Below are 19,576 nucleotides of genomic sequence, written 5' to 3' on the forward strand. Positions count from 1 at the left end.
TGTGGGGTGGCTACGTGTGTGTATTGTGTGGGTGGGTGTGTACACGCATATATACACATGCTTCCATTATACATGTATACACATATATACACAAACACCTATGCCTGTGTGTGTGTGTATGTATGTATGGGTCTGTGAATATATATATATGTGTGTGTGTGTGTGTGTGTGTGTGTGTGTATAAATGTATGTATGTGTGTGGGGTGGCTACGTGTGTGTATTGTGTGGGTGGGTAGGTGTGTACACGCGTATATACACATGCTTACATTATACATGTATACACATATGTATACAAGCACACAAACATCTATGCCTCTGTGTGTGTGTGTGTGTATGTATGTATGGGTGTGTGAATATATATACATATATATATATTTTTTTTTTAAATTAGTAGACATAGCTTATTTTGGATAATTTCCATTTTAATAATAATATATGTATACATATGCATAAGGATGTGTGTATATGTTGTTTTCTCTTTCAGTTTTTGTTTCTTGTACCATTTTGAACCATATACATCTGTATATATGTATATATGAATGTGTGTGTATATATATATATATATATATATATATATATCGAATTTGATTTGGATTTGATTTGAATTAGAATCCAAATCAAATTCGATGGCTGGCGTCCGTGCTACGAGTGTGATCATTGACAGAGTGGCTAACCGGCCTCAGTGCCAGTGGCACTTAAAAGGCACCATTTCAGCGTGATCGTTACCAGCAACGCCTTACTGGCACTTGAGCCCTGTGCTAGTAGGGTATTAAGAGCACCATCCGAGCGTGATGATTGTCAGAGCGACTGTCCGGCCTCCGTGCCGGTGGCACATAAAAGACACCATTCGAGCGTGAAAATTACCAACATCACCTTACTGGCACCTGTGCCGGTGGCATGTGTAAAAGATTCGAGCAAGGTCATTGCCAGAACCGCCTGACTGGCCCCCGTGCTGGTGGCACGTAAAAGCACCCACTACACTCTCGGAGTGGTTGGCATTAGGAAGGGCATCCAGCTGTAGAAACTCTGCCTGATCAAGATTGAAACCTGGTGCAGCCATCTGGTTCGCAAGCCCTCAGTCATTCGTCCAACCCATGCTAGCATGGAAAAAGGATGTTAAACGATGATGATGATATATATATATAGAGATGTAGATATAGATATAGATATATATATATGGATATATCTCTTCTCTATATAAAACTGAAATGCGTTTTTACCGCTTGGATCGCTTTCAATGCCACTACGCCCCGTCCGATTCACTCCAAAATTTACAGGGACATGTAGAATGAGGTGACGATGCTCGTGGGCTACCTTAGAAATCCCTATCTTAAAAGGTGTGGTTGCTAGGGGCCATCTTCCTCACTCACGCTATTTCCTCCTTTCCCTCTCTTACTCCCCTTCATATATAACTTTCAGAATGACACTACCATTATTTAAAGTATCTGTCACTCTCGCTATTTCCTCTCTTTTTCACTGACTCTGTTTCCTAACACACGAGCATGAGAACAAATATTATGAATCAGATATTCTTGCGTTCATTTATATGTGTGTGTGTGTGTGTGTGTGTTCTATATATAAATATGTATATATAATGTATGTGTGTGTGTGTGTGTTCTATATATAAATATGTATATATAATGTATGTGTGTGTGTGTGTGTTCTATATATAAATATGTATATATAATGTATGTGTGTGTGTGTGTTCTATATATAAATATGTATATATAATGTATGTGTGTGTGTGTGTGTTCTATATATAAATATGTATATATAATGTATATATACAAAGTGTATAGATCTGTATTTATGTATATTAAACTTTTTCATACTTTTTCATAGTTATATATATTTTTAAACAAATTATAAATATAATTTAATAATTTTTATTTTCAATTTAAATAATTTAAATTTTTCAATTTTATATTTTATATATTTTCTATATTATATTTTTTTTTAATGTTTTTTTTTTTTTGGTTTTTCACTGTTTGATTTGCCTATTAGTGGTTTTCTCTCTAATTTAATTTATACAGATATATATCTCATTTGTATACATTTGTATATATAATGCGTGCACACACACACACATATATATATATACATATATATATATATAATGTGTGCATTACGTAGTCGGTCGATTCAGCTGAAAATATGCACACCTATGTTAAAAGTGCTGGCAAGTTTGCATGACAACTATTTTTTTCCTCAAATGAAAGGCGTCACCTCTAGGACAAAATTCCTCATCTTATAAAATGTGGCCCCAGTAGACCTGAATGAAATCGGGTTATATTAACCAAAATGTGAAAAGGGGTCTAAATGGGGCTGGAAGGGGATTAAAATTTCAAGGAGCGGGTGTTTAGGAATTCTCTGTTACATCAAGCTAAAAAATTTGCGCCAGCCATTTAATCGTCAATATGTTGCCGTCCATGATAAAGAAGTTTTGAATGCTTGCCATGGTGAGTCTACTGTCGTGAGAAAGAATCACTTCAAAACTTGGTGTTTACGAATTTTCTTTTACATCAAGTTCAAAATTTTACGCCAACCGTTAAACTGTCAATACGTTGTGGTCCGTCGTTAAGAAATGCCAGCCATGGTGACTCTACTATCCTCAGATTCTATCCCTTCAAACTTTGGTTTCCAATATTTTATTATTTTTATTCAGCTCGCAAGTTCGTCTGTCCCTTTTAAATGTTAGCGTTTTTGCTGTCTGCCTTGAAGCAGACCTTTCCGTTGCCACTGCCTGATATTTATGATTGATCTTTCTAAATATTTTATTTCTCAACTTACTCAAGATCTTCTGTTGTTTATAAATGGGAGAGAGATAGATAAAGATAGAGAGTAAGAGAAAGCAAGGGAGAGTCCGAGAGAAAAGAATTGTAAGAGAGTGGGAACATGAGAGAGAAAGGAGAGAGAAACAAAGACGGAGAATCATCATCATCATCATCGTTTAACGTCCGTTTTCCGTGGTAGCACGGGTTGCACAGTGTGACCGGTGTCTGGGAAGCCAGGAGGCTGCACCAGGCTCCAGTCTGATCTGGCAGTGTTTCTACAGGTGGATAACCTTACTAACGCCAACCACTCTGTGAGTGTAGTGGGTTCTTTTTTCGTGCCGCCAGCACAGGTGCCAGGGGGGCTTGCAGCGGCAATGATCGGTTGGTGCTTTTTACATGCCACCGGCACAGAAGCAAGTCAAGGCGGGGCTGCAATCGGCCACGTTCGGATGGTGCTTTTTACGTGCTGAAAGGAAGCAACAGAAAGTAACAACCACACTCTTACCCGCGCGTAGAGCGGGTCACCTTCAGCTAGTCTATATATATAAAACTGAGAATGTGTGTCTTAAAACTCAAGAACTACTCAACTGATTTCCTTCTAATTTTACACATATACTACTTAGGGTTCATGGAGTGTCATGGACCCAAAAAATTTTTCAACTATTACGTGTCAAAAGTGAAACAATAACATCTCTACTGTAATGTGAGATAATAGTTTCAGGCTTAATACTTTCACTATGTATGTAATATACACATAGAGAAACTATTATCTAACATTACACATATACATGCATACATCATCATCATCATTTAACATCCGTTTTCTGTGCTAGCATGAGTTGGACGGTTCAACCGGGATCTGGGAAGCCAGGAGGCTGCACCAGGCTCCAGTCTGATCTGGCAGTGTTTCTACAGCTGGATGCCCTTCCTAACACCAACCACTCTGTGAGCGTATTGAGTGCTTTTTACGTGCCACTGGCACAGGTGCCAGGGGAGGCTGGCAGCGGCCATGATTGGTTGGTGCTTTTTACGTGCCACCGGCACAGAAGCCAGTCAAGGTGGAGCTGGCATCGGCCATGTTCAGATGGTGCTTTTTATGTGCCACCAGCACAGGTATCACATATATTTAATTCATCCCCTCCATTTTCTTATTGCTCTCTCTCTATATATATATTCATATATATATTCTGTGTATGTATATATATATGTGTGTGTGTGTGTGTATATATATGTATGTGTGTGTATATATATATATATATATATATGCACTCGTGGCCGATGCCAGCACCGCCACACGTCGCCGATGCCAGCACCGCCTCGTCTGGCTTCCGTGCCGGTGGCACATAAAATACACCAATCCGACCGTGGCCGTTGCCAGCCTCGCCTGGCACCTGTGCAGGTGGCACGTAAAAAGCACCCACTACACTCACGGAGTGGTTGGCGTTAGGAAGGGCATCCAGCTGTAGAAACACTGCCAGATAAGACTGGAGCCTGGTGCAGCCTTCTGGCTTCCCAGATCCCCGGTCGAACTGTCCAACCCATGCTAGCATGGAGAACGGACGTTAAACGATGATGATAATGATGATGGTATATATATATATATATATATTATGCATGCATGTATATAAATATATTGTGTAGGAGCTTCCTGGGCCAACTCTTACAGCACTATGACTGGATGTTGAGGAAGTTACTCAACAAATGTGGACGTAATATACCTTGACTTTGCAAACCAGTATTCTTGAAGTAAATCGGGTCCCGGGCCCTTCCAATTCAGCATTTTTTGTAACACTTTACTCACTAATGCACTAGTTAGTCTTAAATCTGGCTGCTTCACACTAACTACTTCTTACCTTACTTTCTTTAACCATGCTGCATCTCCATTATGATTGACTGGCATATCCCAAATATTACTCCAGAACTTTCTACCTTTTTCTCCATTAGCTTTCTCATCTTCACTACTTTCTTCCACCCTATTTCAATCTGTCCTGTTGATACTAATCTACTCTTTTCGGATAACTGGAAAGCTTATCGCTACTGCTATGACTTACTGTTTCAATCCTTCCATGACTATCCCCTCAGCCTGTCTGTTTGACTAAGTATCCTTTCTCAAGAGATTCAAATCCAGTGCTTTCTAACTTTTTCAGTTTCGAGGCTTCTATTCTACAAGACCTACTGGTATGGCCAAGTGGCGAGAGTGGATGGGGAGAGCTGTGTGAAAAAGAGCCACTCCCTAGTGGTTGAGGGAACCTGTGGGAGAGGTAGACCCAGGAAGACCTGGGATGAAGTGGTGAAGCATGACCTTCGAACATTAGGCCTCACCAAGGCCTTGTCTTAAAGTCTTCACTTTATTTTCCAATCTCCTTTCCTACATTTGCTCTTCCCTAATCTTTCCTCTCTTATGTTGTTAGCAATACTGAATACACTCAAACATTCAGTTATGCATGAGTGTGACATTGTGCCATAGGCTTTCTTTTAATCCATCCACGGAGAAATGGAAAGCAGATCTCTACTCAAGTGACACAGCCTTAAGGACAGACAATATCAAGAGAAGAACTACTATCCCTTCTGCATAGCTCAGTAAGTTAGTGTCCCCTATATTTTTAGTATCTATCCTACTGATAACAGAATCTCCTTTTCTAATCATATCTAGCAGCTTCCTTCTCTGGGCACTTTTTAATGCTGCTAATCTCTTTCTATCTTCTTTACTCATTGCTCCTTGCAGATTATCATCTAAAATCCTCGGATCTTCTCTTCCTCGCTTAAGTCACTTACGTTGCTGGTGACAGTTGTCCCTTCCTGGTCATTGGTGCTATTACTCTTTACTCTTTTACTTGTTTCAGTCATTTGACTGTGGCCATGCTGGAGCACCGCCTTTAGTCAAGCAAATCGACCCCGGGACTTATTCTTTTGTAAGCCCAGTATTTAATCTATCGGCCTCTATTGCCGAACCGCTAAGTTACGGGGACGTAAACACACTAGCATCGGTTGTCAAGCGATGTTGGGGGGACAAACACAGACACACAAACATACACGCTCATATATATATATATATATATATATATATATATATATATATACACATATATACGACAGGCTTCTTTCAGTTTCCATCTACCAAATACACTCACAAGGCTTTGGTCGGCCCGGGGCTATAGCAGAAGACACTTGCCCAAGGTGCCACGCAGGGGGACTGAACCCGGAACCATGTGGTTGGTTAGCAAGCTACTTACAACACAGCCACTCCATATTATTATTTTTTCTTTACTTTTTTCTTTGGTTTGAACTATATCTCTTATGTTGTTGTTTGGTCTTTCTTTCCCAGTCCTCTTACGATCTCTTCCACCTCCAATTCTGTCATCCACTTTATTTCCGTAATAACATTGGCTTAGTCTCCTAGACTCTGTTCAATCACTTTAAACATTCTCTTCTCTACCCAAAGTGTCAACAACCATTTCCTATACCCACTTCTTTTAGGTCTACTTTCTAAGTAGCCCTGCATCACTATCCTATTTTCTGCACTGGTCTACTTCCTTCTCCTTCCTCTGTTATCTATTGACGCTGTCTTAGGGTACCAGTTGCAGTCAGTTTGCATCTGTACTGAACCACTGCTGAGTGAGAGGCCTTTCCTTAAAGGTCCAGCTTCATTTTTGATGTTACCACTAGAGTTTCCCATAAACTGAGGTGAGGTAATGTTTGTCCCCATTGTTGATGAAAGGCAAAGTCGACCTCAGCGGAATTTGAACTCAGAACGTAACGACAGACATTCTGAGTTCAAATTCCACTGAGGTCGACTTTGCCATTCATCCTTTCGGGGTCAATAAATAAAGTACCAGTTTCGCACTGGGGTCGATGTAGTTGACTTAATCCCTTTGTCTGTCCTTGTTTGACCCCTCTGTGTGTAGCCCCTTGTGCGCAATAAAGAAATTATTATTCAATATCTGATAGTTTCAAGCAACTTTCTATTGCATCGCTTGCTACTTTTTTGTACTATTGAAATGTGTGTAGCAGTTTTTTGTTGTTGTTTGGGGAGTGTTATATGGCATCAGTATGTTTTGTTATGGGGTTTAGTTCCAGGCTTCATTGCACTAGTGTTTATATTGTGTGTTGAGTGTGCAGTGAGGGTTGTGTTCCTCTTTTGGGTACAAGGCTTCTACAGCACATGTTGTGGGGTTTGTTCATTTTATTGAGCACTTAATGTGTGTTCTGGGAGGGTTGCATTACAGTGTGCATATATCACTTCACAGTAGTCATCGTCATCTGTCAATCATTCTTTCTTGGTTTTGTTATTCATTTGGGCAGTGATATTAAGAGATGGGCCCATCTTTATAGCATTAACTTTTTCACAGAACACCACATTTCTTAAAAACCGTGGTAGACGCCTTGGTTTTGGGACCACTCATGTCTAGAAACTGAAGTTGGGGGTAAGCAAGGGCATGCTCCCCTTAGAAAATCCAGCTCTGAAAAAACCTCGTGAAAATAACAAAGAAGCATAGGCATCAGCCAGCCCAACAGTTGGGGTGGGCTGCACCTTCAAAGAGGAAAATGCAAACCCTCATCCTGAGTTGTGCAAGCATGACTTGCCTTATGATGGCCAATGGCCTGAGGAGAAGTTTGGGGTGAGGCTGGGAAGTTGGAATCTGGGTAGTCTGTATGGAAGGGGAACTGAGGTGTGTGACGAATTGAGGAAGAGAAGGGTGGATGTGTGCTGTATGCAGAAGGCTTGATGGAAGGGCCAGGGTGCAAGATTTGTGGGGGTCAAAGGAAGAAGGTACAAGTTGTAGTGGTTGGAAAATGGTAAGGGGACTTATGACAATCATCATCGTTTAACATCCGCTTTCCATGCTAGCATGGGTTGGACGATTTGACTGAGGGATATACATACATATATATATATACATATATATAATCAATAATAAAAGGGTAAATTTAATTAATTATTAATTAATTTTACCAAGTAGTTTTCAGTATGTAAAAAGACCATTTACGGTATATTTAAAACATTACGTTATATAATTAAGGTTCAGTAAAAAAATTTACTTTACCACACACCGAACTTTTAGAAATAGCAGCCAAAAAATCTTAGCTATTTCTTCTACTATAAGAAAAATCTCCCAGACAATGCATACTCAAAAATAATTCACACAGGTATAGAGGGAAAAGTAACGAAAGATCACACGTACATAAGATTACTTGAGAAAGGCCGTTTCTGGATTAGTTGAATATATACGTAATGTTTTATATATATATATATATAATATAATGGTATTTTATATAATATATATATATAACACTACATTATATATATATATATATATAAAACATTACGTATATATTCAACTAATCCAGAACGGGCCTTTCTCAAGTAACTCTTATGTACGTGTGATCTTTCGTTACTTTTCCCTCTATACCTGTGTGAATTATTTTTGAGTATGCATTGTCTGGGAGATTTTTCTTATAGTAGAAGAAATAGCTAAGATTTGTTGCAAAAAGTCACAGGAGTGCTGTGTGGTAAGTAGCTTGCTAACCAACCACATGATTCCGGGTTCATCCCACTGCATGACATCTTGGGCAAGTGTCTTCTGCTATAGCCCCGGGCCGACCATGCCTTGAGTGGGATGATTTGGTAGGCGGAAACTGAAAGAAGCCTGTCGTATATATTATAGTATGATATATATATGCATGTGTGTGTTTGTCCCCCTAGCATAAAATAAATTAATTTACTCTGCAATGTATTGAGTACCTTATTTACTGTGGCTAACCCCGACTCAACCCGGGACTACATATATATATATTATATAATATATATATATATATATATAGTACAACATATATATATAATATATATATATATATAGATATATATGTATGTATGTCATACGTACATATATATTTTTTAAATGAGGGTGAGAAATTAGATATTAATTTAATTAACATCGATTTCAGACCAGTGGTCTAGCATAAAAAAAAAACCGAAGGTTCAGTAAAATTGTATTATATACATATTAAAGGGAAACCACTATGTGGACACCCTTATGCTAGAAATCTATTTCTAGCGAATCTATTTCTAGCATAAGGGTTTCCACATAGTGGTTTCCCTCTAATATGTATATATACATATCTATATGTATATATATATATACTAGCTTAAAAACTGCCCTATCAGGTGACTTTTAAACTAGTATATAGCTTTTAGGAGCTGACCCTGAATGGGAAGTTCTGCAAACAGATCTCTGACTTGTTTCGGAGAATTTGTTGCAATTGGTTCCTCCAGGGTCATATCCCAATGATGATCATATTCGTAGCAAAAAAATCATGTAAAAAACAATCATCAAAAACAATCACAGTAATGAAAAACATAAGAATCCAAAATTTCAGGATTGCAGATCCAGATTCAGCCCAGAATGTTTTTAATTTACTTATGGTGTTTGCCTTTAGATTATAAAAATTGTTATCGTACAAAAAAATTTGTTGCAAAAAGTCACAGGAGTGGCTGTGTGGTAAGTAGCTTGCTAACCAACCACATGGTTCCGGGTTCAGTCCCACTGCATGACATCTTGGGCAAGTGTCTTCTGCTATAGCCCCGGGCCGACCAATGCCTTGTGAGTGGATTTGGTAGGCGGAAACTGAAAGAAGCCTGTCGTATATATGTATATATATATATATATATGTGTGTGTGTGTTTGTCCCCCTAGCATTGCTTGACAACCAATGCTGGTGTGTTTACGTCCCCGTTACTTAGCGGTTCGGCAAAAAAGAAATCGATAGAATAAGTACTGGGCTTACAAAGAATAAGTCCCGGGGTTGATTTGCTCGACTAAAAAAAAAAGGCGGTGCTCCAGCATGGCTGCAGTCAAATGACTGAAACAAGTAAAAGAGTAAAGAGTATAAAAAAAAAATCACTGAAAACAATTACAATGAAAACTTGAGAATCCAGAATTTCAGGATTATGGGTCCAGATTTGGCCTGGAATGTCTTTAATTTACTCACAGAGTCAACCTGATTCCAAAATGGTTGGGTTATGACCTCTAGGAGTAAAGTTGAAAAAGTGTAACACACTGACACATTTATTATATTATTATGTTATATAATAAGGCGGTGAGCTGGCAGAATCGTTAGCACACCGAGCGAAATGCGTAGCCGTATTTTGTCTGCCGTTTGGTTCTGAGTTCAAATTCCGCCGAGGTCGGCTTTACCTTTCATCCTTTTGGGGTCGATAAACTAAGTACCAGTTACGCACTGGGGTCGATATAATTGACTTAATCCGTTTGTCTGTCTTTGTTTGTCCCCTCTGTGTTTAGCCCCTTGTGGGTAGTAAAGAAATATATATTATTATATTATATTATATTAAGGCAGTGAGCTGGCAGAATTGGGCAAAATGCTTAGCGGTATTTCATCTGCTGTTAGGTTTTGAGTTTGAATTCCACTGAGGTCGACTTTGCCTTTCATCCTTTCAGGGTTGATAAAATTAGTACCTGCTCTGGGGTCAATGTAATCCCTTCTCCCAAAATATGAGGCTTCGTGACTCCACTAGAAAGGATTTATTAAAGGTGAAAAAGTGACACTCACATTTATTATATTAGAATGCTTAATTTTGGGGAAACTTTATTTCAGTTAAAGTGTATTATATATATATGTGTGTGTGTGTGTGTGTGTGTATGAATATATACATGTATTAAAGAAAGCAAAAAATAAAACAAAAATGATAGTGTTCAGTATGTTGGCGACAGGAATTTCTGTCAAAGAGACATGGTTAAACAAAGTTGTACATCATCAACCTCTTTCTCCCTTTTATTATTGCACCCACCGCCACCATACAACAGTACTACTTTTAATAAATCATCATCATCTCTCTTTCTCTCCCTTTATTCTTTCTTCCTCTCTGTCTCCGCCACCACTCTCGCCGTCTCTATGCCTACTGTTACTCTCACCCCATCATGAGGAATAGTAGGGGGTCTAAGTGAGACACACTGACACACAGAAATTAGTTTTCACATTTATTATATTAGATATATATATATTATTTAATTTTTTTAATTAAATAAATAAATATATATATATATATATATATATATATATATACCCAAAGAATAGGATATCTGACTCGCTAGAAAGAGCAGTTAAAACTTTTACCTTAATTAAGGTAAAAGTTTTTATTTTCCAATCACTTTCGGAATAACAACAATTGGTGGCTTGAGTTTTAACTGCTCTTTCTAGTGAGTCAGATATCCTATTCTTCGGGTATCTCTTTTGTGTTTGAATGTACACTGTACTCTTCTCTGAATAATATATAGTCTATTGACTATTTTTTTCCTTCTCGCTAGACCACTGGTAACGAAGAATTTTTTCGATAAATATTCTTGCTACCCTAAGATTTTAATTAATGATAAAATATATATATAATTGTTAACAAGGTAAAAATACACTCATCTATTTATATATATATATATATATATGTACTTTCTTGGAAAAAGATGCATGGCGTTTGATCATATAATAATATAAATAATATATAAATATATGAATATATACATACATATATGCACATACCTACATATATATGTATATATAAATGCATATATTGGTACAGGACATAAAAAAAAACCTTGAACACAATGAGAAACGAAAACATAAACACAAAAACATAGAAACAAACTTTTATTCGAACAACAAAAAAACAAACAGAGAAACAAGACATACAACACAAGGAATATTCCCCTTCTTCAGTTGTCCCTGCTTCATCTACTCTGCGTTTCAAAGACAAGGATGATATATATCATCATTATTTAATGTTCATTGTCCATGCTGGCATGAGTTGAACAGTTGGACTGGGCCGACACACTGGCATCCTACACAGGACTCCAGTCTGATTTGGCATGGTTTTCTATGGTTGGATGCCCCTCATATTGCCAACTACTCTAAAAGTGCAATTTGTGCTTTCACATGACACTTGCTTGACACTGGGGTGTGTTTATGTGCTACCGGTAATTTGCATGACACTGGTATCTGTTATGACTGCGATTTTGCTCAGCTTGATGAGTCTTCTCATGCACAACATAATGCCAAAGGTCTTGGTCACCAGTCATTGCCTCAGTGAGGCTCAAAGTTCGAAGATCATGCTTCAGCAACACATCCCATGTCTTCCTGGATCTACCTCCACCACAGGTTCCCTTCACAGTTAGAGATTGGCAATTCTTTATGCATCTGTCCTCGTTCATACACATCACATGACTATGCCAATGCAGTCATCTTTCTTGCACACCACATCTGATTCCTCTTATGCCTAACTTTTCTCTTGAGATGCTTACACTTTGTTGAACACGCACACTTACATTGCAAATCCAGCAAAGCATACTGGATTCATTTTTTTCAAACCTACAAATGTCCTCAGCCATCACAGCCCATGTTTTACTGCAATGCAGCATAGCTGTTTGCACACAGGCATCAAACAATCTGCCTTTCACTTTGAGAGAGAGGCCCTTTGTTGCCAACAGGGGTAAGAGCTCTCTGAACTTTGCCCAGCCTAATCATATTTCCACAGCTAGGCTCACAGCATCCACCTCCACTACTAACTTGGTCACCTAGATAAGAGAAGCTATGTGCTACCTCTAGCTTGCCCCACTGGCAGTTGATGGATCTATTTTCTGCACATGTTCAGCACTTATTATACTTGTGCACCTTCCACATACAAAAGTTAGCTTCCTGGCTAACCTTCCTCTGATGTTGCGGCACCTTTTCTATGTTCAAAGCTTGCACTGGGTGCATCTTATGGAGTTCCTACCTATACCTTGTCTACAGATTGAGCAGGGCCCTCTACCTGAAAGGATTTGTGATTTGTCTGCCTTCCTATTTAGTAAGACTTTGGTTTTTACTAGGTTAACTCTAAGGCCCTTTGATTCTAGACCTAGCTTCCATACCTGGAACTTCTTCTCTAGTTCTGGTAGTGATTCAGCTAAAAGAGCAAGGTCATCAGTAGAAAGAAGCTCCCAGGGGCAGCGTGTCTTGAATTACTGCCTGGAGGACTATGATAAACAAGAGGGGGCTGAGCACTGATACTTGATGAACCCCTACTTGAATCCTGAATTCCTCACTGTACTCATTGCAACCCCCCTCACCTTACTGGTAGCATCCCTGTACAAGGCTTTACTGGCTCTCACTAACCACTTGTCTATTCCTAGTTTCCACACTGACCACCAGATAAGGGATCGGGGGACCCTGTCAAAATCTTTCTCCAAGTCAACAAAAGCCAAGTACTGGGGTTTATCTTTGGCTAGGTATTTCTCCTGCAGTTGCTTCTACCTGGCACAAAAGCAAACAGCATCTCATCTAGACTAACTCTCTCCCTAATTATTTGAGCTATGACTCTCTCTCTCTCTCTCTCTCTCACTTTGTAACTTTCATCTCCCGATCCAACAATTTGATACTCCGGTAATTATTTCTATTTAAGGCATCACCTTTACCTTTGTAGCAGTTGACTATGGTACTGCTACACCAGTCACTGGGCATGACTCCTTCATGAACCACCTGATTTACAATACGGGTGACTAGACCATAACCCACACTGCCAGATATTTTAAGCATCTCAGTGGTGATTCCTGATGAGCCAGGTGCTTTCCCTATCTTCATATCCTTAATTGTTTTATCTACCAGAGTACTGTCGATTCAGGTAGCTGGTCCCTCAGTTTGGTCAACACTGGGCAGAATCTCCTCCTCCCATTCATTCTCCATGTTCAACAGTCTTTCATAATGGCTTCTCCATGCCTCTTTCTTTGCAGACTCATTAAAAAAGCAAGTGCATTATCATCTATGCAGACACATTTCTCCACTATTACATCACATCTTTCTCTCACACAGTCTTGCAATCCAAAATACTTCAGTTCTTTGGTCCTCATGACACTGAACATAGGCAAACTTCTTCTTTTCTGCTTCTCCCTTGGCTATAAATAAAGCTGTCTCTTAGCTTCCCTTCTGGCTATCTGACACAGTTCCCTGCTGCCCCCACTCTTCCAGGCCTGTTTCTTTGTTCTAATGGCCCTGTCTCTGCTATTGTTCCACCACCACATTATCCTAAGTCTGGAAGGGACTTTGCACCAGCCACAGATTTGGTCTGTGGCACTTAGCAAGCTGTCTTGCAGGAATTCCCAGTTGCCCTCTATGTCACAAGTTTGTAGCTCCTCCTTCCTCTCATCAAATTTCTCAATTAGGATGTCCCTAAATCTCTGACCATATGAAGAGTCCTTAATCTTCCAAATCCTTCTTTTGCAAGATTGTTCTGCTTCTTAGCATCCTTCTGGCCTGGAGTCTAAAGTCGCTAATGACTGACCTATGCTGGGGGGTACATTCTTCACCAGAGAGGGTCTTTGTACTTAAGAGCAACCATGCATCCCACTGTCTGGTGAGAATGAAATCAATGTATATATATGTATATATGCATATGTGTGTGTATATATATATATATATATACACACATACACACATGCATATATATATATATCATCATCATCATCATTGTTTAACGTCCGTTTTCCATGCTGACATGGGTTGGATGGTTCGACCAGGGTCTGGGAAGCCAGGAGGCAGCATCAGGCTCTAGTCTGATCTGGCAGTGTTTCTACAGCTGGATGCCCTTCCTAATGCCAACCACTCCATGAGTGTAGTGGGTGCTTTTTATGTGTCACAGGCACAGGTGCCAGAGGAGGCTGGTAGCAGCCACAATCGGTTGGTGCTTTTTACGTGCCACCGACACACACATACATGTGTCTGTACACACATTTAAACCATAAAAAGAGCCTCAGCTCTTTTATCCATTCCAAGTAGTCCATCTATAGCACCAAGGCAATGTTCTTGGTGCAGTGATATTGGGTTGCTTCCCCTTCTGCTGTTAACTTGACAGTTTTGTGGCAACAATAAGGGGGAACGATAATCCCAGCAACTAAGAACAAATGTTCTCTACAGGTGCAACATTGTTACCTTTTGTTATGTTCTGAATGATCTCAGAATTCAACCAGTTAGTTGCCTACATAATGTTGCTATCTTAGTAATATGGACATGGAACAATGCAGAACCCCATGGTCCCGTGTGTTCTAATAGTAATCGTTTTGTAGGTCAATACTGGAGTGCTTAGAACTTGTCAGCATTTAATTGCATATCGTTTTCTTCCGCCTACTTGTTTATTGCAGTCAAATTATTCTGTAGAGGCATCTTCAGGGTCAATCGATGCTCAGAATAAAGTGTACAGTCCAAAGACAAAACCAAAAATGACCTGCAATTAGTTTAAACCAAGGACACAAGAGATTTTGTCCAAATCCTTAAGTACATGGCCTCATTTTACTTTCATCTCTCTTTCATATTAGAGATAGGTGGAGGCGCAATGGCTCAGTGGTTAGGGCAGCGGACTCGTGGTCGTAGGATGGCAGTTTCGATTCCCAGACCGGGCGCTGTGAGTGTTTATTGAGCGAAAACACCTAAAGCTCCATGAGGCTCCGGCAGGGGATGGTGGTGATCCCTGCTGTACTCTTTCACCACAACTTTCTCTCACTCTTACTTCCTGTTTCTGTTGTACCTGTATTTCAAAGGGCCGGCCTTGTCACTCTCTATGTCACGCTGAATATCCCCGAGAACTATGTTAAGGGTACACGTGTCTGTGGAGTGCTCAGCCACTTACACGTTAATTTCACGAGCAGGCTGTTCCGTTGATCGGATCAACCGGAACCCTCGTCATCGTAACTGACGGAGTGCTTCCATTCCATTAGAGATAGAAAGTGTAAAGTGAAATAGTTTAATACTTACATTGGTGAGCTTACATCTTCTACAGCATCTTCAAATATCTGTGAATAAAGGTGAAAGGTGAAACTTCAAAAACTATCACAGCAAATAAGTTTGCCATAGAGCCAGCAACAGAACATAAAGTATGGCACAATCAGAACTACATCAGACAAAATATTTCACAGTATTTAGTTACAACGTTTTATGTTCTGAGTTCAAAGGGTCAACTTTACCTTTCATCTATCCAGGGTGAGTAAATTCAACTACAAATCAAGTACTAAGGTTGATAAAATTGACTGCTTCCCTCCCAACAAATGGTCCTGGTTGGAATATCTTGATCATAAGTCTACCTTGAAAGTTACCTGGGACTAAACAACAACAATCCTGTGACAGACCAGCATCCTGTCCAGGTGGGGTTACCTATACACCAATGAAACTGGGAAACTGGCACTTATGAGCCAGGCATGGCTCAAGAAGGTACAAACAACAAACAACAACAATAGTCATTGTACACACCACACACGATCTTTCTACAGCACTACTATTACTACTACTACTACTACTACTACTACTACTACTACTACTACTACTACTACTACTACTACTACATCATCATCATCATCGTTTAACGTTCACTTTCCATGCTAGCATGGTTTGGACGGTTTGACTGAGGGCTGGCGAACCAGATGGCTGCACCAGGCTTCAATCTTGATCTGGCAGAGTTTCTACAGCTGGATGCCCTTCCTAACACCAACCACTTCAAGAGTGTAGTGGGTGCTTTTTAAGGTGCCACCGGCACAGGGGACAGTCAAGCAGTACTGACCTCGCTCAAATCTTTTTACACATGCCACTGGCACAGGTGCCAATGAAGAGACGTTGGTAATGATCACGCTCGAATGGTGCCCTTTTACATGCCACGGGTACGGAAGCCAGTTGGCTGCTCTGGCAACGATCATGCTCGGATGGTGCTCTTAATACCCTACTAGCACAGTCACAAGTGCCAGTAAGGCGACGCTGGTAACAATCATACTTGAATGGTGCCCTTTTATGTGCTACTGGCACAGAAGCTGGTTAGCCGCTCTGTCAACGATCACACTCGTATGGTGCTCTTTGCACCCCACTAGCACGGATGCCAGTCATCGAATTGATTTTGATTTTGATTTCACTTGCCTCAACAGGTCTTCGCAAGCAGAGTTTAGTGTCCAAGGAAGGAAAAGGTATGCATAGCGGGCTGGTTACGCTCCTGGCATAGGCCACCCATATACCAAAAGACATTCTGTTCTCCACTCTATACACCGCTGAAAAGGATTTGACTATCACAACACATACAATACAGCATGTCCTGACTTCTACCTGAGAGCATCCAGAGCAAATAGCCACTACCTGAGCCAATGGAAGAGTGTTTATGTGGTAGCTCTGTCTGTTAGAAATAGATGTATCATCCTCATTATTTTACATCATTTCCCATGCTGCTATTGATTGGACAGATAGACAAGTCAGCATAAACCAGGTCAGTTCTAACTTGAAATTATTGCCTTCATAAATGGATCAGTGAATCACACCTCAATCTCATGTTTCATTTTTGGTTAGGCATCTACAGCTTTATGTCCTTCCTATCAGCAACCATTTTACAGCATACTAAATGTATTTTAATCATATCACTAGCAATACTGAAGTTGCTGCAAGTGTGTGTGTGTGCACCAGTTAAAACCAGTGTTGTGTTTATATGCTGTTACTTTATGTCATGTAATAAATAGTCATCATCATCATCATCATCGTTTAATGTCCGTTTTCCATGCTGGCATGGGTTGGACAGTTCGACTGGGGTCTGGTAAGCCTTGGAGGCTGCACCAGGCCCCAGTCTGATCTGGCAGTGTTTCTACAGCTGGATGCCCTTCCTAACGCCAACCACTCCGCAAGTGTAGTGGGTGATTTTTACGTGCCACCGGCACAGGTGCCAGGCGAGGCTAGCAACGGCCACGTTCAGATGGTGTTTTTTATGTGCCACCGGCACAGGTATCACAACTAAAATTTCCATTGATTTTTGATGTTGATGTACTTTACTCAATCGGTCTCCTCAAGCACAATAAAATAATACACGAGTGAAAAAAGTATTGGCGTCAATAAAATCGACTGAACACTTGAAACCAATTGCTCCAGCATTGCCGCAGTCCAATCTCAGAAACCAATAAAAGTGTATATAACGAGATGTTAATACACAACAACAACAAAAAAATGAAGATTGATCAATGATAATAGTTGTTATAACTGTTGATAGCAGTAACTATCAATTTTATAGTAAACATTGTAACAGTAGGAGGCAAGGTTGCCATTTAGTCCGTTACATAACATTAATATTTACGGAGATGTACTTGCATAGCAAGTGACGTGATCTGAGATCGTGTGCGGGAACGAAAACAATTGCAGCGTGGAAGGTGTTTATAAAGCCATTTAAGAAACACACCAAAACCGTTAGATTTACTTCAACATTTAAATTTAATTTGCCAAAATATTTTCATCGCTTTGAGACTGCGACCTTTTCACTCAGGTCTCAAAGCGACGAAAATATTTTGACAAATTAAATTTAAATGTCGAAGTGAATCTAACTGTTTTTGTGTGTTTCTTAAATGGCTTATAAACACCTTCCACACTGCAATTGATGACATTAATAGTTATAGATGTAGTAGTAATAACCGTATCATGTGCGTACTTTATGACCGTAATCGTTACAGTACAAATGTGTGTGTGTGTGTGTGCGTGCATGTATGTATTATGTATATATGTATGTACGTGTGTGTGTGTGTGTGCATGTATGTATTATGTATATATGTATGTACGTGTGTGTGTGTGTTACTGTGTATTTTAGTGCAAAAGAATATGGTAGAAAAGATTTTTGTTCTTAATATATATTTCTTTACTGTCCACGAGGGGCTAAACACAGAGGGGACAAACAAGGACAGATAAAGGGATTAAGTCGATTACATCGACCCCAGTGCGAAACTGGTACTTTATTTATCGATCCCGAAAGGATGAAAGGCAAAGTCGACCTCGGAGGAATTTGAATTTGCTAAATATAGTCATGAGTGTCGTAATGTAATAATAAGAATAAGAATATTCGAGTTAGGTTCATAGTACGGAATGGTAGACCGATTGTCACCGACGGACTGTCTGTTTTGTGTTTATCGTCCGCCATCTGGTAGATTTTACACCATCCAATCCGTCATTCCTTCCTTCCCACCCTCTTATTTTCTCTTATCTTAAATATTGATTCCGCAGAACGTGACTGTAAACAATTCTATCTGAATCGACTACATTTATATGAATAACAATACCAAATTATTTACAACCAACGAGATCGCTAACATCTGGTTTAACAACACATCTCACCCAGCGGTGGTCTGCACGGCAAAAGATTCATCGTCTGCTAAATTTCACCCCCATAGGCTACTCGAGCAAACTTGTCAACAAACGGTCGTTAATTGTAACCAGAAAACACATTGAACCAGCACATACATTAATTAATTAAGCTGGAAATTAATACTCGGAAGCTAGAATTTCATTTGTTTCTTTCCTTCTTTAGAAACAAGTGGAAGATGTAAACGATATTTGATGAATGCATTGACGCGATCATTTTTCTGTCAATCAATCGATACACGTGTGGGTGTTAAAGAAAGAAAAATGCAACATAAAAATGAAGAGAAGGGGAGAATTAATTTATCGATCGTTAGAGTTTCATCAAATATTATGGACAGTTCGAAACACGAAATATTACACGGTGGTGGGAGTTATAAAAGTCATCTTACATCGCTGCAATTGTCTTGCTTCGTTCTCCCAACTTCCGAGGCGGCCATTCTGAATCTCAATTTGCATTTCTTACTCAGAAACCGTTCACATTTTAGTACCAAATATATCTTTCAAAACACATCAGTATTTAAAGTCAACAGATTTTAAACAAGATACATCATATTTTCTATCATAATTATATTCGTATTTCATATTCTTTTTATTTCAATAAAGATAATACTAATCTATGCAAAA

The 19,576-nt window shown here is 39.5% G+C and overlaps 1 protein-coding gene across 1 annotated transcript in view; it reads right to left on the bottom strand.

Moving 5' to 3' along the window:
• The window catches only part of LOC115213845 (tetratricopeptide repeat protein 39A), a 99,522-nt gene extending 80,046 nt beyond the window's left edge, over positions 1 to 19,476 (bottom strand). Inside the window, exons 1-2 of the mRNA XM_036504475.1 lie at positions 19,342 to 19,476; positions 15,563 to 15,600 (exon numbers count right to left, since the gene is read on the bottom strand). Of these exons, the coding sequence (XP_036360368.1) occupies positions 15,563 to 15,600; positions 19,342 to 19,389 (86 nt within the window). The 5' untranslated portion in view covers positions 19,390 to 19,476. The remainder of the gene's footprint in view (positions 1 to 15,562; positions 15,601 to 19,341) is intronic.
• Positions 19,477 to 19,576: the final 100 nt, after the last annotated feature.

The sequence above is a fragment of the Octopus sinensis genome, linkage group LG7 (assembly GCF_006345805.1).
Source record: "Octopus sinensis linkage group LG7, ASM634580v1, whole genome shotgun sequence".
In the NCBI taxonomy this organism is placed as follows: domain Eukaryota; kingdom Metazoa; phylum Mollusca; class Cephalopoda; order Octopoda; family Octopodidae; genus Octopus; species Octopus sinensis.